General features: G+C 44.1%; 1 protein-coding gene across 2 annotated transcripts in view; it reads left to right on the top strand.

The window, feature by feature from the left end:
• LOC138282476 (maternal DNA replication licensing factor mcm3-like) overlaps positions 1 to 27,217 on the top strand; it is a 315,678-nt gene that overhangs the window by 226,753 nt on the left and 61,708 nt on the right. For both annotated transcript variants that reach the window (XM_069220088.1, XM_069220089.1), the window contains one exon: positions 29 to 203. In XM_069220088.1, the coding sequence (XP_069076189.1) occupies positions 29 to 203 (175 nt within the window). The remainder of the gene's footprint in view (positions 1 to 28; positions 204 to 27,217) is intronic.

The raw sequence follows: 27,217 nt of genomic DNA, 5'->3' as shown, positions 1-27,217 counted from the left end.
AAATACCCTTTCTCTCACTTTTTAACAGTATGACCAGTACAAAACGCCAATGGAAAACATAGGGCTACAAGACTCCCTTCTGTCGAGATTCGATTTACTCTTCATAGTTCTTGATCAAATGGATGCTGACCATGATCGAGAAATTTCGGACCACGTTCTGCGCATGCACAGATACAGAGCCCAAGGAGAACAAGACGGACATGGTAGGATTATGTTACTTTGGGTACATCACATCCTGCTCATCTGAGACGCACTTTCGTAAATGTGGACAAGGTCTAGTGATATGAATCAAAGGAGGCAAACGTTTTAATACTCTAGATTTTAACAAAGTTACAGTAAACTCAGCCCATCTGAATACTTTATTTTCCGTGACCTCATAGTTTTAATGTATTCTGACGATTTGTTGGTTCGTGTTTTATTATTAATGGTATTTATAATTGGTGTGCACAAAGGTTGATAAGAGTTGTTGATCTGATAGCTGTTTTTTTTTTTACCTTATAAGAACTTTTCTTAGCGATGCACATATGTGGCTAATATAAATTGTGGGGCACAGATCTTTTCCATTGCTGATCTGTGCCAAGCGTTCCTCGAAGCAGTGCTGCGTGGACAGTATGGGGGAGGCAGGTGATAGTGTTATCAGACTACTTTTATATGCGTACAATAAATAGGTGGACTACTACCGTCTGGTGTGCTCAGCTTGGAATGTGAGCCCCTTAAAGTGTACTGGTTGGTTCTTTTCATCCATGTTACAATTACTAGCGGGCTCTGGGGAGGGTGATACAAGGATGCACTCATTTGTTCCTTGTTTGCTGCATCAACATTCTCCAGAAGGGTTGGATTAGGGGTGGGGCCATTACATTTCCTAGTCTGTACTGGACCAACTTTATTCCAGGGTAGGTTTGATACGGCAGTGTCTGGGATGAGTGGCTAGCACCAGTGCTCACACTGAGGAAGAGTTTTTTTTTTTTTTTTTTAACCTGGTGTTTAATTGAAGGACGCGGCTTCACCCAGAGGCTTTCCCAGGACTTCTTTTGCATCTCACCATATAAATTATTTTTACCATTAAATATGGAGATAATGGCATTTTTGTCAATGTGAAATAATTTATAAATTGGTTGTAATTAGTATTTGTATCTGACCACTTAGCACTTTGGCATGAAGCGGGGAACCTAGTAAGACATACTAAGAAGTAGTGTGATGGTAAATGGGAAGAGATTAGCATATTTTGGGATTTATTGAATGTGTGGCAGTTTGTCACTTAAAAATCTGGATTAAAGTGCATTCACAAGTGTAGGCATAAAGGAACTATGCCTTTGTGTACACATTGTCAGTAGTTCCGTACAGAGAGGAAAGTATTGACAACTTCCAAACTGTTTCCTCAAGATGATTAATATCCCCCTTAATTCTTACAAAGAGTATCTGATAATTCTTTAGGGATATCGTAAACAACCAGCGAGTCATTGCTATTGAAATAAAAACGTGTTACCAATAATCAGAAATGTATTTGACATATTTTTTGTTTTATCTCTGTATGCTCTTCGTACCTTATTGAGTTACTAATCAGTTTTGTGCTTCATTATTAAATGCGTTTTTTCTAACCGGGCATGTATCTGCTTGTTTGGATATAAGGTTTCAGAGTATTTCCTTCTGCTCAGACGTTTAGCACAGGCCATCATCCCAACTTATCATTGCCATTTTTTTTTTTTATTGAAATGTTCCCCTAAAACAAAACTTCCATCAGGCAACGTGCAACTTAAATCTCTCCCGAGTCTGAGTTCTCCCTTCTGGTGCCATTTTACTCTTTATCTCCATTTGATCACTTCATTTCCTTATCCAGTCTTTTGACGTTCCCTGCTACAACTATGGCGATCAGCCTCAGACTTGGTGTTCCAACTTGGACTTGTTTACTCTAAGACAGGGGCGGTTTCTCCATTAGGGTTCTGGGGCCCATTCCCCTCTGACATTCACACACATTTACCTCAAAAATATTAAATACATAGATTTGTTTAGAAATCCGCCCATCTCTCTAAAATGATCCAGTTAAGTCTGGGTGATCCATTTGAGTCTGCCTGTCTCTTTGATCAGATTATTTTGAAAAAATGGGGCTACCCAGGGACCTGGGTAAGTGAATAATATAACAAAAACGTTTTTTGATCCTTCTGGGGGAAGGAAATGAATTAACCTCCACGACAGTGGTTGTACCATAAAGAACTTTCTGTACCAATGAGGTTTGTGAGTGATATCACATATATTTGAAACTTAAATAAAAAAATTTAAAGTAAAGTAATCAAGGCGTTCATGTATAACGCACAGTGTAAGTGAATTATGTGTTAGTATAAGCGTTGCAGTGCTATTTACATGAAAACTAAAACCAAACTGTGGTTAAAAGCATGAGGTCTCAAATTAGCACCTATAACCATAGGCACTGTGAGCCTGCTGAATTTTTCAAAAATCAATCCGCAATTTCTAATACAATGTTGACGTTTCGACCCCAATCAAAGAAATTTGGTGCCTCCACTGTCTTTTTTGGCCCAAGTAATAGAATTCTTATTTTGTTTTTCATAGAGGCATACACTAGACTTTCCTTATTTAATAGAGGAACAATCTATTTTTTGGCCACTAAATGGCAGCAGAGGCTAGCCTTGTGCACGCTAAGGCTGGCTTCCTCATCTATAAATAGAATGAGATAGGCCACAGGCTCTACTGGATTCATCGTGCTGCTGAACTACCAGCCAAGTAAGTAGATCGAATCAACAGGACTACTGCAATTTTTAGATGGCAGAGACTCATTTATCTGACGTAGTTATATTTTGTTTACTTTCTTCCCAACACTAGAACATTTAACCTGATTAAATCAAGGCTGCAGATCCTTAACTTTAACATAGCACCACTCCAAGTTTTAAAAAGGACATTAAACTAAGTTTCATGGTCATTGACCAGATTAAGCCTACTGTACGGGGTGGAGATAGAGAAAGAAAAATGAGGATCTTGGAATCCAGGATGATAATTAGGCTCAACACCCTGAGCCCTGTGGGCCTCAATTCTAGTGAGGAAATTAATGTACATTTGGGATAAAAATGAGGTGCTGGCAATATTTTGTATTCTGTATTTAGTATTTGTTCAAGAGTTTTACATTGGGTATTTATATAGGTTTATTTGTGGGTCTGGGGCAGCACACGTCAACATGGAATATGGGTAGCACAGTATAAGGTTGCATCTGTTTAGTAATATTTGTATAGGCACCACAGAATCATAAAATTAGTGGTGTGTGTGTATATATATATATATATATATATGTGTGTGTGTATGTATATATATATATGTGTGTGTGTGTGTGTATATATATATATATATATATATATATATATATATATATATATGTGTGTGTGTGTATATATATATATATATATATGTGTATTTTTTCTCTTGATGGCAAAGTAAACAAAAAGTGGTATTATTGACCACACACACACCAGGGCTACATGAGATAGAAGGAGAATTGGTATAGTTTTATTGTTAACACGACAAGGATGTGTCTGAGTACAATCAAATAGGGGTGAGTACGTCTTCAAATTGGTTTATTTTCTAAATTAATTAGGTAACTTTGTTTCTATCACAACTATCGACTAACTATCACATGAAGTAGTGATCTCATGTTAAATATGGATTTGATAATATAACCATACAATATGTTCTGCTGTTGAATTATTGATGCTGACCAGATGGAGGGCAAAGTACTGATACATGCTTTCTGTATTGTATTCTAGGTGCTTCCTATTTCAATATTCTGTCCTGATGATGACCCGCCTGAATTAATTTCTTTGATTAGGGTCAAAATGTCAACATTGTCTTAGAAATTGTGGATTGACTTTTGAAAAATTCAGCAGGGCTCACAGTACCTATGGCTATAGGTGCATATTTGAGACCACAGTTTGGTTTTAGTTTTCATGTAAATAGCACTGCATCACATACACTAACACATAATTCACTCTCATTGCTCTGAAGCAGGAGACTGAAGCCAGGCAGTAAGTCAACTTTCAGAAATGTGACACATATTGCAGGGCTTAGCTTTCCAAAGCCTTTCATTGCCATCGTAGACTATGGTGGTATCCACTGTAGGCCAGGGAAGCTGTCAGCAACACTGTTTTGGGTCTCCCAATCTGCATCCCTGAGTGAGGCCAGATGTTCGTCATTCATAGGCTTAGATCCCACCCTTTCCCATTTCACACAGTAGGACTGGATGCAAGCACATGCGATTTGGTGCCGTGTCCTCAGTAACAGTATTTTAATTCTCATCTTGTGTTCTGTATATTGTGCTGTGACGCTGTGCTCCCCTACTGTGACACCCCAGGTCCTGGCTGCAGGTTGCTGGTCCCTTTATAAGTGGAGCTGCGGTATTTGTTTCCCACTAAATTGATCCAAAAGGCGAGCAGGATTTTTGTTTCCTTGCGAAGTTGATCCAAATATGAGTCAAGCGCAAAGGGAGAAAAATGTGCGTATAGTAAGGACAGTTACATGCTGTATGATAAAACTGGCCCTGTCTTCTTGCTCTTAACGTTAATGCTAAAAACAAGAGTTGATTTACAAAGAAAGAATATTAAAAAATTTAAGGTAACGCATGTCATCGATTTTTAGTTCCTCTTTTGTTTCATACGTTGTATTTAATCTTGCACTCCCCAAGAGTTTTAGCTGTTTCATCATGTTGTGTTTCTATGGATTCTTTTTGTGTGCATATTACTCTTGTATACTACATACTTTTGAGTCGTGTCAGATGTTTGAGGAGCGTTGATTGAGAGTTCTGGCATTGAGGGGGAAGCTGGTAAAGCAATGTGCCTGTCAGTGGGTTGGCGCCTCTGCAGAGCACACAGAACAATGGTCATGTATTCCAGTTGAAATTCTGTGTAACTGTGTGAAGGGGGTCAAAATATTTACAAGGCAAAAGTAAGAGAAAATGAAGTACATAAATGTGATTGCAGTGCATGTTTGGGGGTGGTGAAGTGAGGAAGTTGCAATGAAGTGCATTTGGTGGAGAGTGAAAAGAGGGTGCTGAGGAGAAGAGATGAGGTTAAAGATGTGCAGATGGCTGAGATGTGCAGAGGAAAAAAATGGCATACATATTGAGCAAAAAGCGCACTTAACTGAAGGCCAATACTCCTTCAACAGGCCTCAATAATATTTAAATCAGTCTTAAGTTTAAAATTAAAACAGTTGCAATGTTAATAATTTATAACAAAACATTGCTGTCACTCATTTATCTTAAAAATCTAACAACCATTGACAAAGCCAATTGTACTGGCAGCGTTTTGGGTTATATCTGGACTCCGTAACATCTTGGAGAGAAACCAAAATACTGGTCGGGTGGCATACTATGGGGAATCATGGAAAGGTATTTTTACATGCTCCTGTTTAGAACCCCCCCTACACACTTTTTTAAATCCCTCTTAAAGACCCGTCTGCACCTATTTCTATATGACAATCTGTGGGTGCCTCGGAATCAGAGTTAAAGCTTCATCTTCCACAGTCGATGCTGCATGCAGTGCAAAACACTAGGCAAGCACATACTTTAACCTCTTAGTTGCTGGGCCTTCCCCCCCCCAGTGCTGAGCCCTTTTTTGGCTATTTGGGGTAGTTTGCGCTTAGGGCTTCATAACTTTTTGTCCACATGAGCTATCCACGCCAAATGTGCGTCCTTTTTTTTTTTCCAACATCTCAGGGATTCTAAAGGTACGCAGAGTTTCTGGGTTCCCCTGGAGGAGACCAAGAAATTAGCCAAAATAAACATAACATTTTGTTTTTTTTAATAAAATGGGGAAAAAGGGCTGCCAAAGGCGGCTTGTGTTTTTTTTTTTATTTCCCTGAAAATGACATCAACAAAGGGTTTGCAGTGGTAAAATCACCATCTTCCCAGCTTTCAGGAAGAGGCAGACTTGAATCGGAAAACCATATTTTTCAACACAATTGTGGCATTTTACTGGGACATATCCCATTTTTACTATTTTTGGTGCTTTCAGCCTCCTTCCAGTTAGTGACAGGAATGGGTGTGAAACCAATACTGGATCCCAGACAGCTAAGACATTTCTGAAAAGTAGACAAAATCCTGAATTCAGCAAGGGGTCATTTGTGTAGATCCTACAAGGTTTTCCTACAGAAAAGAACAGCTGAAAATAAAATTGAAATTGAACTGAAAAAATGGACATAAGACAAGGTATTGAGCAGCAGTGGTTATTTGCCCATCTCTGAATTCCGGGGTGCCCATACCAGCATGTGAATTACAGGGCAGTTCTCAGTCTTTTTTACATGCTCTCTTACATTTGGAAGGAAAAAATGTAGAGAAAGACAAGGGGCAATAACACTTGTTGTGCTATTCTGTGTTCCCCCAAGTCTCCCAATAAAAATGGTACCTCACTTGCATGGGTAGGCTTGATGCACGCGACAGGAAAGGCAACAAGGACACATCACGTTTTTACATTGAAATCTGACGTGTTTTTTGCAAAGTGCCTAGCTGTAGATTTTGGCCTGTAGCTCAGACGGCACCTAGCGAAACCTACAAAACCTGCACATTTTTTGCAACTAGACACTTGGGGGAATCCAGGATGGGATGACTTGTGGGGCTCTGATCAGGTTCCTTTACCCAGAATCCTTTGCAAACCTCAATGTGGCCAAAAAAACACTTTCCTCACATTTCAGTGACAAAGTTCTGGAATCTGAGAGGAGCCACAAATTTCCTTCCACCCAGCGTTCCCCCAAGTCTCCCGATAAAAATGATACCTCACTTGTGTGGGTAGGCCTAGTGCCCGCGACAGGAAATGCCCCAAAACACAACATGGACACATCACATTTTGACAATGAAAACAGAGCTGTTTTTTGTAAAGTGCCTAGCTGTGAATTTTGGCCTCTAGCCCAGCAGGCACCTAGGGATACCTAGCAAACCTGCACAGTTTTTAAAACTAGAGACCTAGGGGAATCTAGGATGTGGTGACTTGTGGGGCTCTGATCAGGTTCTGTTACCCAGAATCCTTTGCAAACCTCAAAGTGGCCAAAAAACACTTTCCTCACATTTCGGTGACAGAAAGTTCTGGAATCTGAGAGGAGCCACAAATGTCCTTCCACCTAGCATTCCCCCAAGTCTCCCGATAAAAATGGTACCTCACTTGTGTGGGTAGGCCTAGTGCCCGCGACAGGAATAGATCACATAACAGTCAATGTTTGTACTTACATGAGGCAACTGTTGAGACTGGGGTGATCCATTCCTTAAGCAGGCACTAGGTATAGGCACTCAAGTGGGGTAGTGTTTTTATCAGGACAGGTGAGGAATCACTGGGTGGTAGGAAATTTGTGGATCGCAGCATATTCCTGTAGTTTGTGTGACAAAAATGCGAGAAAAATAGTTTTTATTCAACATTTCAGCTTTGCAGGGTATTCTGGGTAAGGAAACTTTGGGGAATCCACACAAGTCTCACCTCTGGACTCCCCCGGATGTCTAGTTTCCAGAAATGTTTGGGTTTAGTATGTTTCCCTATATAGCCGCCGAACCCAGGACCAAAAACACAGGTGCCTGCCTTACAAAACCAGTTTGTTTTGTGATAGATAATGTTGATGTCTCCACAATACAATTTGGGCAGTGGAATTCGGGCTGAACTAAATTGGGGAGCTCCCAAGAAAGCACCCTCTCTGTGCTTGCCCCCGCATTCACCTGCTCTCTGGGTTGGGCTAACCCAATATTGCCCTGTTGACAGACTGTGCTTGCGAAGGGACAACAGGACTCCCCTCATCACCTCCCCCACAATTTACTGGAAGGAGTTATCCAATGGGACTCCTCCAACTGAAAAATCACTCCCAGAGTCTGCGCCATTGTCCTATCCCTCAGATGCTGTCTCAGTATCTGCTGTCTCAGTCTCTGATCCTATGTCAGAGCTGTCCTCTATAACCAGAGTGACGTCAGCAGCAGTCATCCATCAAGATGCCATCTCTGCTATTGGCTAAACTGTTGCTCTAAAACACTAGCCTACATACAGTCACAAAATTGCTGGGGTGTGTGTGATATACGTGCAACAGTAGAGGCCACCTTACCTGCGCTTATTCCCTCAATCATCACGTTCTTTCAAGACACTCAAACACCTTGTCACATACCATTCATCACAGACTTTAGCACCTCCTGCGCCCAATCCAACAATCATTATTGGTGCTCCCACTCCCATGTCCTCCACCTCGGATTCCCTTATTACCACCCAGCAAACGTGCTCTTCATCGCTCCATAGCCACCCCCCAACCCGCACATAAATTTAATTTGTATTATAGCGCAGGTAGTGGCTGACTTTACTAACGTACTCAGCTATTTACATAAAATACAGATTTGCTCTATGCAGTAGGCATATAAACCTTCTGCGCTTCTTTATGGCACTAAAACTGCCACTAGGTTTCTGCTACAAAAGGATCAGACTTTTGTCTAATCACAAGACTTACTTGACTTCTTTATTGCTGCCTAAAAGTTACAGTTGAAATGCGTCAGTTGAAGTATGTGCACTGCTTTGAAGACGCAAGCTGCCACTGCAAGACAACTGGTGGCAAAAATATACATATATCACTTTTATATGTGGGTCTGGTTTTCCTGGGGGCCGATTGCAGCCCCCAGGGAAACCACACATGCACTGACAATTGATTGAGATAGATATATATATATATATATATATATATATATATATATATATATATATATATATATATATATATATATATATATATATATATATATATATACTGTATTTTTTGTGGTAGTTGTAGGGTTTCCTTGGGGCCAAAATGGCTCCCAGGGAAACCCTACAACTACCACAAAAAATTTGCCCCCACAGGCGGTCGCCCTGCCTATGGGTGACCCACTGTCAATTTAGTTTAAAAAAAAAAACACAAAAATTTAGCCCCTGGAGGTAGCATGATCACGCCCCCCCAGGGGGCCCCAACATTACATTTAAAAAATATGGCCCCCGGGCCCCTTCTCCCCCCCCCCCCCCCCCCCAAGTGAAATCCCTGGCGTCTAGTGGCATTTCCTGGGCCCCGATCGCAGCTGTTGATACAGGTAAAAGCGGTCCATAGGACAGCACTAATTTTTAGGCACTTGAGTTTTTCCTGAACAGTTATGCAGATTGAACACCATACTCAATGAGGGTTACCTATATATCTCTGGTTGATTGTTAATGTGAACTATGCTAGCTGTAAAGTGTATGCTATAAGGATAGTGTTGCACATAATGCATGCTTTCTACAGCTATGGAAGTTGCATGTGTGATGGCACCAATAATGACAGGGGAATATCAGACCTATTTTGTACTTACTGGCAGGCCTTTATTGCCATAGTAATCTATAGACCAGTATGCTGTATAAACTGAAGCTTGGATGATGTCAGAGATGTCATCAACGGTGTCAGGGCAGGTCATCAGTGATGTCATGTGAAGTCATAAGCAGTGCATGATGGGGACACAAGTTGTAATTAATGTGCGAACTATAACTGGTGCTCTTCTTTTTTTTTTTTTTTTTTTTTTTTTTTCAAAAAGTTAATGTCATTGACAAATTGACCTAACTGTAACGTTACTTTAAACTTTCTTTTTTTTATTTTTTTTAGAGAGAAATTCTATTTTTTTTCTTTCTGTAAAGTGATACATAATTACCATACATAAATAAAACCCTGCTAGAGGGCACTGCTTTGGTTGTGCACAGCAGGGTGTTTGATGCAAGGCCTGGTCTGTGGCCAGGCGTTGCAGACAACTGCCCCCCTCCCCCGTACAGCCAGTCCAATGCTGTGTACAGCAGACGATTGTGCACAGTGTGGGGATTGTTTTTTTATTTTTTTATTATTAAGGTGGAGGGTACCACATGCCCCCCTGAGCCTTCTTAGGTCCTGGGCCACCATCACCAGTGCAGTTTCATTTTTTTTTCTCTTATTTTTTTTTTTTTTATAAAGGGAGGGGTGCTGCGCAGCCCTGCTCCTCGAGCCTTGTTAACCCAGGGGACCCCTTCTGCCTCCGCTACTCTTCATAATAAAGAGAGAGGGTTGTGCGTGACCACCCCCCTCCCTGGGACTATTTCGGCCCTCAATATGCCATCCCTCAAGGCCTGCCGTTATTGACGATTTCTGCCACGGGGTCCCCATTCACTGGGGCCAGGCATCATTTACAAGGGAGAGGAGGGCATGGGGGACCCCATCTCCTGGGTACTGGCACAACAAAAGATGGGTGTCACAGTGCCCACCCAGGACACCCACCATACTATCATCAGGGGCTCCAGGGAGAGCCCCTAGGCTCCCATTGCCCCTGGTGGCTCCCTGCATACAATAGGAGCCAGCATTGCTCCCACCTGAAGGGAGCAGCTAATAATGCTGCACTCTGCGGCTGTAAAAGATTTTCATCTGAAATCAGCTCCCAGCAGGCAGGAGCATTTTTGAAGCTGCCACCCAATGGGAGCTGACTTGGTGTTTGCTCCAGCCTGGAGGGAGATAAAAAAAATGCTTCCGCCAAGCGAGAGCAAACACAGGTTTCCCTGCCTGCACCACTACAGGCAGGGAAACCACTATGTTTGGTGGTGGGCTCCCTGGGACATAGCTTGCAAGTAAGCCCTGGGGGTGGGCTCCCCTGTGCCTTTTTTAACTACCTGCAAGAGTCTTGTGGGACCGTGGCATTTTTTTTTGTAGGTTTCTTTTTTTGGGTCCTGAGGGGGGGTCTCTTTGGGTATACCTACCCTGCCCCCATATGATTTAAGTCCCCGTGTCAAGTAATGGCTGCCAGCAACATTTTATTTTTCTTGTTGCTGGCAGCCAATCGGAGCGCTGTTGCTGGAAGCTCCCTGGGCCAATCAGAATGCTCTATTTTTTTAGAATGGTGCTCCCACAAGAGTCAGACTATCACAAGCCCAACCGCCAAAATATACAATGACATTTTATCCTTAATTTCTCAAACTACTGAATGGATACACACCAAATCACACATCCTGGTCTCCTAACTAGGATTTAGCTTCTTGCCAAATATGGTGTGATTCTGTTCAGCAGTTTTTGCTGTAGCCCGTCTTAAGGAAGTTTAAGGAAAATACGTTGTGATTTGGCATTTTGGGACAGCTCCCCTATTGTTCTCTGCCCCAGCTTGACCGATCACCCAAAACTTGTCATGCACAAACTGGTCAAAAAGTACTTTCTTTTTGGAAACTTTTTGGAGATTCGCCAAAGTTATTAGTAACACAAAAAAAGCTTATCCTATGGAAAATTTTACTAACCATCTAGTGGTGGCCACCAACAAGATATATGTATGTGTATATATTAATTGTGTGTGTATGTATATGTGTGTGTGTGTATGTATGTGTGTGTGTGTGTGTGTGTATGTATATGTGTGTGTATATATATATATGTGTGTGTGTGGGTATGTATGTATATATATATATATATATGTGTGTATATATGTGTATATATATATATGTATATATATATGTTACCTAGTGGCAGTCACCACTGGGTAGTTATAGTTAGGACCTTGTTTCTATAGCGGAAGCTATTTTTGCTTGCCTTTATCTTTGGTACTGCTTGACCAACCTTGACACAATTATCCCAAAAACTTTGACAGTCTTGTGAGCTGCAGTCTGGAAAGTTTTGGGGTGATCCGTCAAGTGGGGGTCGATATGAAGGTGGGGTGAAATTTAGAATGTTGCCAATGTTAACTCCCATAGGAACAATTGAACAGCAATAACCCAAAAACCACTGGATGTAATTACACAATTTGGCAGAATGGTAGCTCTTGGTCAGAAAGGGCCCTTTGTTATTTGGTGTAAATTCATTTAATAGTATTTGAGAAATTTAAGGAAATCCAAATTTGTATATCTAGGGACACAAAGGATTCGCTACCCCTCTGGATCTCGTATTGAGATCTGATCGGCTGTGAACAAGGAAGTGTTGACAGCCTTGTTACGACTCCGCTAAAGACGAGTCACAGATAAAAGAATATAAACTACAAAATGGGCCAGGGTATGAACACCCTAACCCTTTAGCTGTGGTGCTGGGGGTCCCAGTGGGACACCCCCAGGGCTAAAGCATTTTTAAAACTTTGTTACCGTGTAATCATGACAGGTCGCAAATCTGCAGTAAAAAAAAATAAATTAAAAAGTGCAGGCTCCCGCACTCATTTTTAAATAAACTTCAATGTTCTCTCCACTTTTCCGTGCTGTTGGTTTGCACAGTAGTCTTGTTCAGTGACCCCAATGTGGGTCCCGTCAGACATTGCAGCACCAGTCTGGCGTGGAGCAAGCCCAATGATGAGACTTGAGGGCACTTGCTTCTAAGGGAACCACGCTTACTGTTGGTGTCACTCCTTTTGGAACATTGTACCTTTTTGATTTGATCGTTCTAATTAAGTTCAGATTTTACACTCAAAACCATGGAAATTCAGTAGTTATAGTTCTCAAGAAACTATAACTCTCATCCCTGCCATGCACAGTTTTGTCATCAATTTTAAAACAATTTTAAAACAAATATTTGTGTTATTGAAGATAAGGTGTTATGATTGATTTAATATGTGGGGTAATTAGCAGTGCATGGGGAGGGCACGAGTTAGTTTCTTGAGAGGAATAACCATTGAATGTCTGGTTTTGTGTGTGTAAAATCTGAACCTAACTAACGCCCCTGTAGCCTTTGCTTTAAGTGAATTTCCAAGGTTTTTTAATTCTATTTCCTAACAACAACGTCTCTGTAACCTTTGTCTTTTCAGTGCATTTCTATTTTAAATTTTTTATGTAATATTTAATTATCATACGTTAATCCAGCCGCCACTGGCCAGGCTGTGCGGTAGGGTGACAAGGTGTCCTTGATTTGCTGGGGCAGTCCCAGTATTTCACCAGCTGTCCTGGCAGATTTCCAAAAATGTGGCTTATGTCCAAGTTTTTAAGGAGGGGTTCAACTGAAAATAGGGAGAGGCACGTTTTTCTGTGTTCCTAAGGAAGGCTAATTATTAGTTGTTGTTCTGCAATGCTTCATTGATGTAAAAATGTAGTCCTTGTATTTTTGCAAAGTGTCCAGGGTTTTAGTGCTCAAGCTCTGGTCAACCTACTTTGTGGCCAGCTCCCCCATGCAGTCAATCCCATTGCTAGAAACTGGGTCTCTAGTTGGCAAAGGTATGCACCCCGTCCAAGTAGGGACCACAATCCTAGTGAGGGTAAGCAAATAGGATTAAATTAACCTGTGCTCACCCTCTGGTACCTTGGCAAAGAGCAGTCAGGCTTAACTTGAGAGACAATGTGTAAAGTATTTCTCCAATTCTTAAATTACATTAAAACAGTGAAAATATCACAAAGGCTCCACACCAGTATAGAGAATATTTATCTGAGTAAAACAAGACCAAAACAAAAATCCAATAAGTAGAAGATTAAATGTGTAAATAGTGTTTATAAGTCACTAGCAGTCAAAAGGATACTTGAGGTTGCAAGGGACTGGTGCAAATCCAAAGTTCATGCCGACTGCGATCGAGGGTAGGCCAGCTTTGATGGAGCAAATTCCCGACGTCGAGGTAACAATGCTTCTGTTTTTGCAGAAATCAGCTGCAGAACCCACTTCTGAGGCCCAGGCCTGGAGTGGGCACCACAGGCAAGTGTAGGGCTCACAGATGGCAGAGTCCAGTAGCACCAGGAGAGTTGCAAGCAGTTTTTGATGCCCCTGAGACTGTGAGGAACAAGGGGCAAGCCAACAAGCCAAGCCATTGGAGAATCTTGGGTTCAGGGATGTAGAAAATGGGTCCAGGCCTTCTCGCTCCAGGCAAGAAGAAGCAGGCAAACACAGCAAAGTGGCAGAGTACAGCACACAGCAAGCAGTAGTTCAACACAGCTGCACAGTCCCTCCTCCTGGTGGGTGTCCTTCGTTCAAGTAGAGTTCTGCTTTGGTGAGGTTTGGGGTCGAATACGTTTACCCAAATGTGCCTTTGAAGTGGGGAATACTTCAAAGAGTTCTATGAAGATCACAAGGTTCTTCCTTTCCTGGCTCCCGGCACTCTACAGGGAGTTATTTAGCTTTATGTTTGGGGAGCGGTGCAAGTGTAAATGAGGCAGTGCTGAGCTCCCCCTGCCCATCAAGCCAGTTAATGGCCCATTAAGTCACACCCAAGGTCCCATTGTGAGTGACTGTCTCGAGAAAATGCACAAACATTTATTCAGAGACAGGTAGAGGCAAAGAATGATTAAAGTAAGAAAATGCCAACTTTCTAAAAGTGGCATTTTCAGATTTACAACTTAAAATCTGACTTAACCATAAGGTGTGATTTTAAATTGAGTCCAGAGACACCAAACTCCAAATTTCTATCTTATCCCAATCAGACTTTAACCTTAAAAGCTGCTTCAAGGTAATCCTAGTGTTAACCTATGAGAGAGAGGCCTTGCAGTAGTGAAAAACTAATTTAATGGTTTTCACTACTAGGACATGTTAATCTTAAAAGTACATGTCCTACTTTTTCAGTACACTGCACCCTGTCCTTGGGGTTAACTAGATCCTACCTTAGGGGTGACGTATGTAATAAAAAGGGAGGGTTGGGCTTGGCAAGTGGGTGCCCTTGCCAGGTCAAAATGGCAGTTTAAAACTGCACACACAGGTTGTGCAGTGACCGGCCTGAGACATGTTTGGAAGGTGTAGTGGGATGCACAGTCAGTGCTGCAGGCCCACTAGTAGCATTGAATTTACAGCCCATGGGCACATACAGTGCACTTTACTACGGGCTTACAAGTAAATTAAATATGCCAATTGTGTATAGGCAAAAGTTACCATGTTTTAAGGAAAGAGCTCAAGCGCTTTAGCACTGATTAGCAGTGGTAAAGTGCACAGAGTCCTAAAGCCAACAAAAACAAGGTCAGAAAACAAGGAGAAGGAAGGCAAAAAGATTGGGGATGACCCTGCAGAAAGGGCCATTTCCAGCACCCACGCTGTGGGTCTGTGAGTGGCTGTATGTGTGTGTGACTGGGTGTGGGTGGTTGAGTGGGTGTGAGTGCATGTGTGACTGTTTCTGTGGGTCTGTGAGTAGGTATGAGTGTTTTTTTGGGTTTGTGAGTGTATGGGTGTGTGAGTGGGAGTGACAGTCAGAAGGTAGTATTTCTTCTGACCTAAATAGCTTGGTGTAGCCAGCGCTCCATCTCATTAGGCCTGAAATTGCAGCTGGGTCCTGGTCTACCACTTCCATAGACTATTATTGGTGCTTTTTGTAGGAGGCTGGCCTGGCTTATAGTGGATACCTGGTGATACTTAAACCTTGTGCCACGTCCAGTTATCCCTTATTATTAAATTAGTAGTTTTCTAGCAGCTTAGGCTGATGGAGGTAGCTATAGCAGAGCAGCTTAGGCTGACTAGGAGACATGCAAAGCTCCTACCATACCACTTATATCATATAGCACTATATCGTAAGAATTACAATACTCAGGGTTACTAAAAATAAAGTTACTTTATTTTAGTGACAATGTGCTAAAAATATCTCGGAGGATATACTCCCTTAGGAGGTAAGTAAAATATACACACAAACCAAAAATCAGGTAAGCAAACAGATAGAAAAGTAGTGCAAACACTGTAGAATACAATAGGATGCAATAAACCTAGGTGCAACACAAACCATATACTAAGAAAGTGGAATGCGAACCACTTAGGGACCCCAGGCCTAGCGCAGTGTGTAGAGGGTCACTGGGAGTGTTAGAAAACACTAAGGGTGTCCAAGAAACCCCACCCCAACACCCTGAAAAGTAGGAGTAAAGTTACCCTACTTCCCCAGAAACACACTAAAGTCATGATAGGAGATTCTGCAAGGACAACTGACTGCAAAGCACTGAAGATGGATTCCTGGACCTGAGACCTGTAAAGGAAGAGGACCAAGTCCAAGAGTCACGAAAGTGTCCAGGAGCCCACTAAACCCCGGATAAAGGTGCAAAATGGCTGCCTCTGGGTGGAAGAAGCTGAAGATTCTACAACAACGGAACATGCCAGGAACTTCTCCTTTGCACAGTAGATGTCCTGTAGCGTGCTGGAGGATGCAGAGTTGTTTCCACGCAGAAAGACCACAAACAAGCCTTGCTAGCTGCAAAGGTTGTGGTTGAAGAAAATGGGTTCTGCCTGGGCCGAGGAAGGACCAGGAGGTTGCCACTTGGAGGAGGAGACAAAGGGGGCACTCAGCAACACTGAGAGCCCACGCAGAAGCAGGCAGCATCTGCAGAAGAACTTTAACACAGGTTCAAGAAAACTGAGCACGGCAGTCGTCTCGACACTACAAAGGAGGATCCCACGAAGCCAGTGGTCAACTCAGCGAGTTGAGCAATGCAGGACGGAGTGCTGGGGACCTGGGCTGTGCTGTGCACAAAGTATTCCTTGCAAAAGTGCACAGAAGCCCTAGCAGCTGCAGTTCACGCAGTACAAAGGATTACTGTCTTACATGGGGAGGCAAGGACTTACCTCCACCAAATTTGGACAGGTGGACCACTGGACTTTGGGGGTCACTTGGATCCAGCTCCTGTGTTCCAGGGACCAGGCTAGTCATGATGAGGGAACACAGAGGACCAGTGAAGCAGACGTTTGGTGCCTGCGTTAGGGGAAAGATTCCGTCGACCCACAGGAGATTTCTTCTTGGCTTCCAGTGCAGGGTGAAGGCAGACAGCCCCCAGAGCATGCGCCACCAGGAAACAGTCGAGAAAGCCGGCAGGATTAGGCACTACAATGTCGCTGGTAGTCTTCTTGCTACTTTGTTGCAGTTTTGCAGGCGTCCTGGCGTATTCAGCGGTCGATCCTTTGCAGAAGTCAGAGGGAGTTGCAGCGGAACTCCGGTGAGCTCTTGCATTCATTATCTGATGAGACACCCCCAGTAGAGACCCTAAATAGCCCTCAGAGGAGGATTGGCCACCTAGTCAGGTAAGCACCTACCAGGAGGGGTCTCTGATGTCACCTGCTGGCACTGGCCGCTCAGAGGCCTCCATTGTGCCCTCACACCTCTGCATTCAAGATGGAAGAAGTCTGGGACACGCTGAAGGGGCTCTGGGCACCACCCCTGGGGTGGTGATGGACAGGGGAGTGGTAACTCCCCTTTCCTTTGTCCAGTTTCGCGCTAGAGCAGGGGCTGGGGAATCCCTGAACCGGTGTAGACTGGTTTATGCAAGGAGGGCACCATCTGTGCCCTGCACAGCATTCGCAGAGGCTAGGAGAGGCTACTCCTCTCAGGCCCTCAACACTTATTTCCAAAGGGAGAGGGTGTAATACCCTCTCGCAGAGGAAATCCTTTGTTCTGCCTTCCTGGGACTGGGCTGCCCAGACCCCAGGGGGGCAGAAGCCTGTCTGTGGGTTGGCAGCAGCAGTAGCTGCAGTGAAAACCCCAGAGAGCTAGTTTGGCAGTACCCAGGGTCCATGCTGGAGCCCTGGGGATGCATAGGATTGGCCCCCCAATACCAGATTTGGCATGGGGGACAATTCCATGATTTTAGACATGTTACATGGCTATATTCGGAGTTACCATTGTGAAGCTACATATGGATATTGACCTATTTGTAGTGCACGCGTGTAATGGTGTCCCCGCACTTTCAAAGTCCGGGGAAATTGCCCTGAACTATGTGGGAGCACCTTGGCAAGTGCCAGGGTGCCCACACACTTAGTGAAGGTTAGGTGCAAAGTTACTAAGTGAGGGTTAGATATATAGGTGACCTATAAGTTACTTAAGTGCATTGTAAAATGGCTGTGAAATAACTTGGACGTTATTTCACTCAGGCTGCAGTGGCAGTCCTGTGTAAGAATTGTCTGAGCTCCCTATGGGTGGCAAAAAAAATGCTGCAGCCCATAGGGATCTCCTGGAACCCAATACCCTCCTGGGTACCTGGGTATCATAAACTAGGGAATTATAAGGGTGTTCCAGTGTGCCAATCAGAATTGGTAAAAATGGTCACTAACCTCCAGTGACAATTTTAAAGACAGAGCATAAGCACTGAGGTTCTGGTTAGCAGAGTCTCAGTGACACAGTTTCGCACCACACAGGGAACACATTCAGGCCACAACTATGAGCACTGGGGTCCTGGCTAGCAGGATCCAAGTGAGACGGGCAAAAACAAACTGACACACAAGTAAAAATGGGGGGTAACATGCTAGGCAAGATGGTACTTTCCTACACTTTTGTTGCTAGGTTTACCTAAAACTGTAACAATGTATCTCTGGTTCCCCTTATTTGATTTTATTCATTTTGGTGTCTTTTTTTTATTTTTTATTAAATGTTACTCTAGTAGATTTTTAAAATTTGGTTTGGAGGTTTTATTGTTTGGGATTCGTACTGTTTTGCTACTTCTTTAATACTTTACACATTGCCCTAACTTAAGCCTGTGCTCCGTGCCATATCTACCAAGGGGTTGAGCTCAGGTTAATTTAGTTACATTGGGATTCACCGTTATTAGTCCTTGAGATGGCCAACTGTCCATCTCAAATAATCCACTTCCTTATATTATACTTTTTTTTTTTTTTTTTTTTCCTCTGTTCACTCTTATTTTCAATGAAATATTTACAGCTTTTCAATTGATCTTTCTTTGTCATCAGTGTTTTGATGTACTCTACCGTTTTCCTCGCCACTATCCTGTGGCCTCTTTGTTGCCCTAAGTCCGATTTTTCTATTTTACTGTCTCACAGTACTGCTCTGCCAGCAATTGCGATATGATACGTATGTGAGGACACCTATCATCATGCATACCCAGAAGGCTGGGCTCTGCGAAAGAGTTAGAGACTGGGGACTCTTTAACTGAAATTTGTATTTGTTGTGTTTTTTTTTTTTTTTGCTGCAATGGATTGCACACTCATCTGCCACTGAGGAGCTAGGGTTGCCCCCACGCTGTGTTTGTTTGTTTATTTTTTTTCCCTGGCCTGCATTTCTAAGCCCAGGCTGGTGAAATTTCAGGCAAAGGGGTGAAATCCGCTGTTTTGGGCATAAAAACAGCAAAAACGTAAAAAAAAAAAAAAAAAACGTACCTTAGAGATTTATAAATCTTTTTGGAATGATTATTCCAGCAAATAGAGGGATAATTGCCATGTTAGGAAATCTTTCCCAGTTTACACAATTCTCTTTCATCTGTCCGCTCTTGGATGTTCTGGAATTACAAAACAAAAACAAAGGGCGTATACGAAAGGTGACAACCTTTTTGAGAACAGGAGGCAAGTAATGGGGAGAACAGGACCAGGCTGTTTATGGAGTCTGACCGTGATGGGGTGAACTCCAAAAGATGATTATTTTCCTGACTCCAAATTAGATTCCTTTAGAATTGCTGCACATGTTTGTATAGGCCTGCTTTGAGGCCAGCCACTGTGGCTCATAAACAAAAAACACACACTAGCCCCTATAATTGTAACTGCTATCTTTTGCTATCGATCCCTCTATATTTGGGTATATATGGTATTCAGGCTCAAATTTATTAGCACATAATGGAGGTATATTTTTGTTGAAGAAATCAGCTCTCATGATTCCCAGGCCTACTAATGAGTAGTTCGAGTGCAGTGCTTTCCAGAGACGTGTAGTATAGATTTTGCGAGGTATAACCAGGGTTAAAAATCCTAGAATTCAAAGCAAAAGCGAGGACTGGGTGAGCTGCTTGAGAAGGGACCAAGAAAACATGAGCGCTCTGAGAAAGTTTATTTTTTGGGGAAACGTTTTATTGATTTTTTTCAACACTGGATCGAAGAAATGCGCCAAAAAATATCAGTAATACAATACCATGGTCATGCATCAATCTTGCATGAGTCCATAGCAGCTTCATAACATACGGACCGCCAAGGCTATGTGTAACAGTACAGTAGTACACATCCTGCTTGTTCATGGTAACTTGTGGGTGGAGTCCCCTTATTAGCGCATCTGACGTTAATAAGTAAACTTACTAGGGGACGCAAATAGGTCGATGGACCTTTGGACTCGCAATTAAGAGGATCCCACCATAACTTCAGTACATGTAGATCAATAAACAAGAAACAATATCAGTTAACAACAACAATCAACGACCTTAATAATCAGTTGGAGTCATTAATTGTCACACACCATGACTTTTATGAATACCCACACCTTTTAGTAAAATTAGAATGTTTATTTCCCTATAGTAACAATGCTAAAGTCATGTAAATTAATCTCAAAATCAAAGGATGTACATACAGAAAAAACACTGGCTGTCCAAAGCGAAGGAAGAAACGTAATCAAAGCTTAAACTAGTACACATTCTAAGGTTGCGGTGCAAATTAATAACAAGAACAATTGTGCAAACCATATCACATACATTTAGATTCAGCAGAGAAATTCATCAAACATTATTCCCTATTAGCAGATTTTCATTAGTGAGAATCCTTATCTAACGTCAGATTAGGATCAGCATGTTGGACCTCATGCAAAACAATTTAGTACCACAAAGTTGGAAAACATCTAACTATGGCTGTATCAAAACAGTGCAGCTGGTACTTGGAAAGTAAAAGCAAATATGCATGACATTCACTTACGTACAATAATATCTCTCCTCAGTTGGATTGGCAAGCTAAGATAGTCTTCGTCATCAGAACATCAGTCGATCAGCAAAGCATCAGGATTCAGCATCAAAGTTTAGAAAACAGTCTTTAAGCATTAAAGTTAAGCATGTCTCTTGTTAAGATGGAAAATGGGCAAGAATGGGCTCTATGGCCAATGACAAAAGGCTCAAAGACCCGAAGGAATGCTGGTCCTGTTAAGTTAAATTCCCTAAAACTACTATCCAAATCCCTATTGGTCAAGGGATCGCATGTTAACACTTGGCCCACTAAAACTTCAAATCTATGAATTCTGCCGTCACTCCGTTCACATGTCGCCAATTGGTTTCTCCTGCAATGGTCTCATCATCCGGCTCGTCAGGTAACAATATTGTTGCAGCTTCTACTCCAGTCAGTGTCTCCATTGTTCTTCACCGGAGACAGTCCGTCTTACACACATTACACAAATGTTGCATTTGACAAGAACAGCATCTTATAGCAGTCGGTTCTCAGGAGAAAAGATTCATAGCTACGAGCACATTTACACAATACAATGGAAAATCAGTTAACTCTCTGACAGCCGTTATTAAACGTTAAGAAATACAGCTTGACATGAGGCCTGCAACTTGGCCAAAACTTTCGCTAAGTTGAGGCCTTCAATTAATAAAGCGAATATATAATGCATAACCCTTAATGTGACATTACTATATTAGTCAAACATATGCTCAACATTCATATTAATAGCTATCAGTAAGAACACTTCATGAACACTGGTGGCCACTTACCGTGATCGCATTTTAAATGCGTGCATTATTTTTCTACGTTTTCTACACAAATCCATTACTCATAATGCATGGACACCTAATAATATTTTTTGTTAAAACACCTGCTCTAGCACCCTCCCCCAGTGAGTGCCTATGAACCAAATCACACAGCTCCAGTTGTATCCCCCTGCAGTCTGCCCAATCTTTACAAATCTTGAAATGCTTCTGGGGGCAGCCCCTGGACACGTATATCAAACGTTCCAGCCCCATACAGTGGTCCATGCATGTGGCCCATGCCTTCACCAGCGGGCCCTAAATTGACTTCCAGGTCCTAGCAATGTCAATCTTGAGGACCATCAATCCCAGCCATAGAAGCACCTTCTGGTATTGCATGCCCCCCAGGCTGTCTATGATATGAAGGTGTTAGACTTTTAACCCTTTTGCGTGGTGTCCCCTAACTTTTTTCCTCGGTTTCCCAGGTTGGTGATGTGTGCTGGACTCTGTTTTTGTTACTCTGGGCACTTTACCACTGCTATCCAGTGCTAAAGTGCAAGTGCTCCTGTATAAAATACGTATGTAATTGGCTTTTCATGATTGGCATATTGGATTTACTGGTAAGTCCCTAGTACATTGCATTAGAGATGCCCAGGGCCTCTAAATCAAATGCTACTAGTGGGCGTGCAGCACAGGCCATGCTACCCACATTAGTAGCCCTGTAAACATGGCTCAGACCTGCCATTGCAGTGTCTGTCTGCAGATTTTAACTGCCAATTCGACTTGGCAAGTGTACCCACTTGCCAGGCATAAACCTTCCCTTTTCTTACATGTAAGACACCTATAAGGTAGGCCCTAGGTAGCTCCATGTGCAGGGTGCAGTGTATGTTTAAGGTAGGACATATACTAATGTGTTTTATGTGTCCTGACAGTGAAATACTGCTAATATCGTTTGACTGTTGCAAGGCTTATCTCTCTCATGGAATAACAGGGAGGCTATCTTTAAAAATTATTAAAGCGTAGATTCCCTTTGGGAGCGGGTAGACATGTGGAGTTTGGGGTCTCTGAGCTCACTAATTAAAAATACATCTTTTAGTAAAGTTGGTTTTAAGATTGTGTGTTTGAAAATGCCACTTTTAGAAAGTAGGCATTTTCTTGCTTAAACCATTCTGTGACTCTACCCGTTTGTGGATTCCCTTTCTGGGTCAGTATGACAGTTGGGCTGTTTGCATCTCTTTCTCTCGACAGTGACACAAAGGGAGCTGGGGTGTAGCCTGATGAGCCATCTGTGCTAGGAGGGAGGGGAGGAGTGGTCACTCACACCTGAAAGGGCTGTGCCTGCCCTCACACAATGCAGTCTCCAAGCCCCTGGGGAGTGTCTGGGTCCTGGCCTGGGCAAGGCAGGATCTCACAAACAAAAGAGACCTTCCTTTGTAGTAAGCCTACTTCAAAGTGCAAAATGGGTATAAGAAGAGCACCCCAAATCGGACTTTAGATCACTTCTGGACATCAAGAGGAACCTCTGCCTGGAGAAGAGCTGAAGAGCTGAGAAGTGCTGCTCTGCCTGAGGCTGTGCTTTGTGGAGCTATCCTGCAGTTGCTGCTTCTACCTGTGCTGGAGGACAAAGACTACACTTTGCCTTCCTGCTTGTGAAGAAATCTCCAATGGCTTGTCCTGAGCTTGCCTCCTGTTGTTGAAGCCTCAGGGCCATCAAAGACTTCTCCTGCCAGCACCTGGGCTCTGAGTCTCCTGCCCTGCCGTGTGGTGGCCTATCCAGTTCCTGGGGCCTTGGAAGACCAAGACTGAAAATCCACGCACAGACTGCCGTGCGGGCAAAAATTAGACCCACCTTCCCAGACGTGGCTGAAAAACGACATGCCGGCAGCTCCGCAGCAGAAATCGATGCTCCACCGGCATCGTGGTGGGAAAATAGATGCATGGAGCTGGACGAACAATGTCTCAACCCACATTGTGCGGCGGCGTACCCCAAGGCTCATCACTCAGCCCGACACTCTTCAATGTCTACATGAGCCCCCTCGCCAACATCGTACGCAAGCACGACATCATCATCGCCTCTTACGCCGACGACACCCAACTTATACTCTCCCTCACAAAGGACCCCGCCAGCGCCAAGACCAACCTACAAGAGGGTATGAAGGACGTCGCAGATTGGATGAGGCTCAGCCGCCTAAAGCTGAACTCTGAAAAAACGGAAGTCCTCATCCTCGGCAACACCCCGTCCGCCTGGGACGACTCCTGGTGGCCCTCGGCACCGCACCGACCCCCACAGACCACGCCCGCAACCTCGGCTTCATCTTGGACCCTCTTCTCACCATGACCAAGCAAGTCAACGCAGTGTCCTCCGCCTGCTTCCTCACCCTCCGCATGCTCCGCAAGATTTTCCGCTGGATCCCCGCCGACACCAGAAAAACCGTGACCCACGCCCTCGTCACGAGCCGCCTGGACTACGGCAACACCCTCTACGCCGGGACCACAGCCAAACTCCAAAATCGCCTGCAACGCATTCAAAACGCCTCGGCCCGCCTCATCCTCGACATACCTCGCAGCAGCCACATCTCCACACACCTGAGACACCTGCATTGGCTCCCAGTCAGCAAAAGGATCACCTTCCGACTTGTCACCCACGCACACAAAAGCCCTCCACGACAAGGGACCGGAATACCTCAACAGATGCCTCAGCTTCTACGTCCCCACCCGCCTCCTCCGCTCCTCTGGCCTCGCACTCGCTGCTGTCCCTCGCATCCGCCGCTCCACGGCGGGTGGGAGATCTTTCTCCTTCCTGGCGGCCAAGACCTGGAACTCCCTCCCCACCAGCCTCAGGACCACTCCGCTTTCCGGAGACTCCTAAAGACCTGGCTGTTCGAGCAGCGATAACCCCCCCTTTTTCCCCTAGCGCCTTGAGACCCGCACGGGTGAGTAGCGCGCTTTATAAATGTTAATGATTTGATTGTGCGGGTTTGGTGATACCGTGCAACAGGATTTTCAACGCAAACCTTACTGGGCATGGAAAAGCGATGCAACGCCTGCCTGGACCAAAGTGCTGCCCTGTTCTATGCATCGCTCCTCTGCTGTGAGGAAAAATGACACATGCTGACAGGAGAAGGGGAAACAACGCACAGGGTGAGAAATCGACACACCGCTTAACTTGTTCGACGCATACTCACCCGTTTGTGTTGTTTTGACGCTACCAAGGTACTTTTTGATGCAAAGTGTTTTACCTGTTTTCTAAGGATTTAAGACTATTTGCTTTTTAAATTTATAACTTGACTTGTGTATGGTGGCTTTTTGTCGTTCTGGTCTTGTTTCATTTAGATAAATATTACCTATTTTTCTAAACTGGTAGTGACATTTTGTAGTGTTTTCACTGAGTTACTCTGTGTGTTGGTACAAATACTTTACACCTAGACTCTGAAGTTAAGCCTGCCTGCTTGTGCCAAGCTACCAAGGGGGTGAGCGGTGGTTAACTGAGGGTGATGCTCCTTTACCCTTACTATAGTGAGGGTCATTGCTTGGACAGTGGGTAACCTGACTGCCAACCAAATACCCCATTTCTAACAGAATGAGTAAAAATGTAGAGTCTCAGGGAATGGCCCAACCCAGCACCCTCTTGAGTCAACCCAGCACTATGTCCCAGAAGTGGACCAGCCCTGGTCAATGCCAAACTGTATGTGGTAAGTCACCCTCCGGGTCATCATACTACAGGCAGTTCCCTGTGCTGGAATTGAGCTCTAGTGAGGTCAATCCTGTGGAGTATTTTTAGTTGTATTAAATGGAATTGTGAGGCTATGACTACTTCCTTGGGGCCTCCACCACCTCCCTCCAGTCCTTATCCTCAAATGGACCAAACTCCCACGCCCTTCTGACCCACACCATTGGGTCTGGTAGATTGTGCAACAACATTTCGTATATATCTGGTAGTTTGTGCTCTGAGTTTTGTAAGGAGGGTCTTAGCCTCTGTCTGGGAGAACTGGGGGATGTCCTCTTTATGCATGGAAGGGAGAAGGGCATGGCAGAGCTGCAAATACAACAAAAATTGGGTACAGTGCCAGTTATACTCATCTTGCAAGTCTTGGAAGGACTTTAGCGTCTCCGCATGGAACAGATCTCCAACTTAGAAATGCACGTGACACCCCAAGCGGAAAAGGCCCAAAGGGCCACATCATGTGGCAATCCAACACCCTACCACAACTGGGTCGCCAGAGTGAGACGGTCCAGCCACCCTATTCTCTTCATGGTCATGCTCTATATCTTGATCACCACCCACATGGCTGGTAGAAGTGCCTTGGGGATCTTCTCTCCACGCAGCAGGTAAAGGAGGTCCTGGTGCCCCAGCATCCAACCCTCAGCCATGTACGCTGGGTCTCAGAAGCCGCTAAACCACCATTCATTCATGATGAGTAAAAGGGCTACCCAGTAATGGAGTATATCTGGGGGTGGGTGGGGGTAGTAATCACCCTCCCACATCAATCATCAGTTTACAACACTTCTCCAAGGGAATGATGCTCCCCTCCATTGAATTGGGTATGGGTGGTTGTGTAGGTGGTACAGGAGGCACAGCAAAGAGACTATTTTGAAAATTGCTGAACGTCCCATCAGGGAATAGCTCGAAAGCAGACCAGAACTTGATGTCTCATCCAAGACCCGTCAGCTGAGGCATCAGATTGCTAGCAAAGAAATGAGTCGCGTTGTCTGTAATGTATACCCTCAGGTACTTTACTTCCAAGGGGAAGTATTGGGATTTCCGCCAACCCTGGCAAGTCTGTCGAGCAAGGAGCAATTTAATACATTGCTGATTTGTGAGCGTTCTTCCGTAAGCCAGAATAGGTTTGAAAACATCCAAGATATGGAGCGACCAGGTGCCTGACATCACTGGATCATCCAGAAATAGGGCATCATCGGCATAGAGTGCAAATCTATCTCCAACTTCTGCCCACCATTGGAAGCCCCAATAAAGCACGTCCACCCTCAAACAAGCCACCGGTGGTTCAATCACTGGTGCGAAAGCAGTGGCAACAGTGGACAACCGTGGCAGGTGCCCTGCACCACTGGAAACCACTTTGACACCATGCCTCAACCTGCACCCTGGCCATCAAACCTGTGTAGAGAAGGCACACAATTTATACATTTCGGGCCGAATCCCACCTGGGACAGGAGGGAAAACATGAATGCCTAGTCCACTGAGTCGAATGCCTTCCAAAAGTCGATGAACAATAGAACTCTGTGCCTTCCTACGCCCCACTCAAAACAATCGCATTGTGAACTCTCTGGAGGTTATGGCAGGTCACCCGAAGGGGCATGAACCCAGAATGATCAGGGTGCACCAGACGGGATAGGACTCCTAGCCAACCTGTGACTAACATTTTGGCCCATATTTTTGCCTCCACATTAAGGAACAATATCAGTCTGAAGTCCTCACAATGTGTACCCTCCGTGCCCTGTTTCAGCAACACTACAACCTCTGCCTTCTGAAGGTTGAGGGGTAATTCACCTGCCTCCAATGCCTCGCGGAAAGTCTCCAGCAGAAGAGGGCCCGTCTGTGGCAGAATTCGGCTAGGAAGCCATTTAGGCCTGCACCTTGCTTGCATGAATCTGACCCAGGGCTGCTCACAGCTCCTCCCCATGACATCCGCCTCCACTGCCTCGTTTTCCTCTGGGGTCACTCGCGGCATCGGTAAGTCTGACAGGTATTGGAGTGTGTCCTTGTGGGAGGTCACTGGGTCAGCATTATATAGCGAACATTAATAATTGGCAAATGCTTCTGTGGTGGGTTCACTCCCAGTCACTCGAAGCTATCGATGGCCAGTGGTAGGCCACCAGGACTCCGGTCTCCCTTGCAGTACACAGCCAGTGCAGTGTTTTGATGGCAGTGTCACCCCATTGATAGATTCTACTTCCGGAGGCGAGCCATGCTGCTTGCCTCTTGTGTGAGCTCCTGTCATAGCACTGTTTGGGTA

The sequence above is a fragment of the Pleurodeles waltl genome, chromosome 2_2 (genome assembly GCF_031143425.1).
Source record: "Pleurodeles waltl isolate 20211129_DDA chromosome 2_2, aPleWal1.hap1.20221129, whole genome shotgun sequence".
Taxonomy (NCBI): Eukaryota; Metazoa; Chordata; class Amphibia; order Caudata; family Salamandridae; genus Pleurodeles; species Pleurodeles waltl.
The sequence above is the reverse complement of the archived record's forward strand: the minus strand, read 5'-3'. Positions and strand labels throughout refer to the sequence as shown.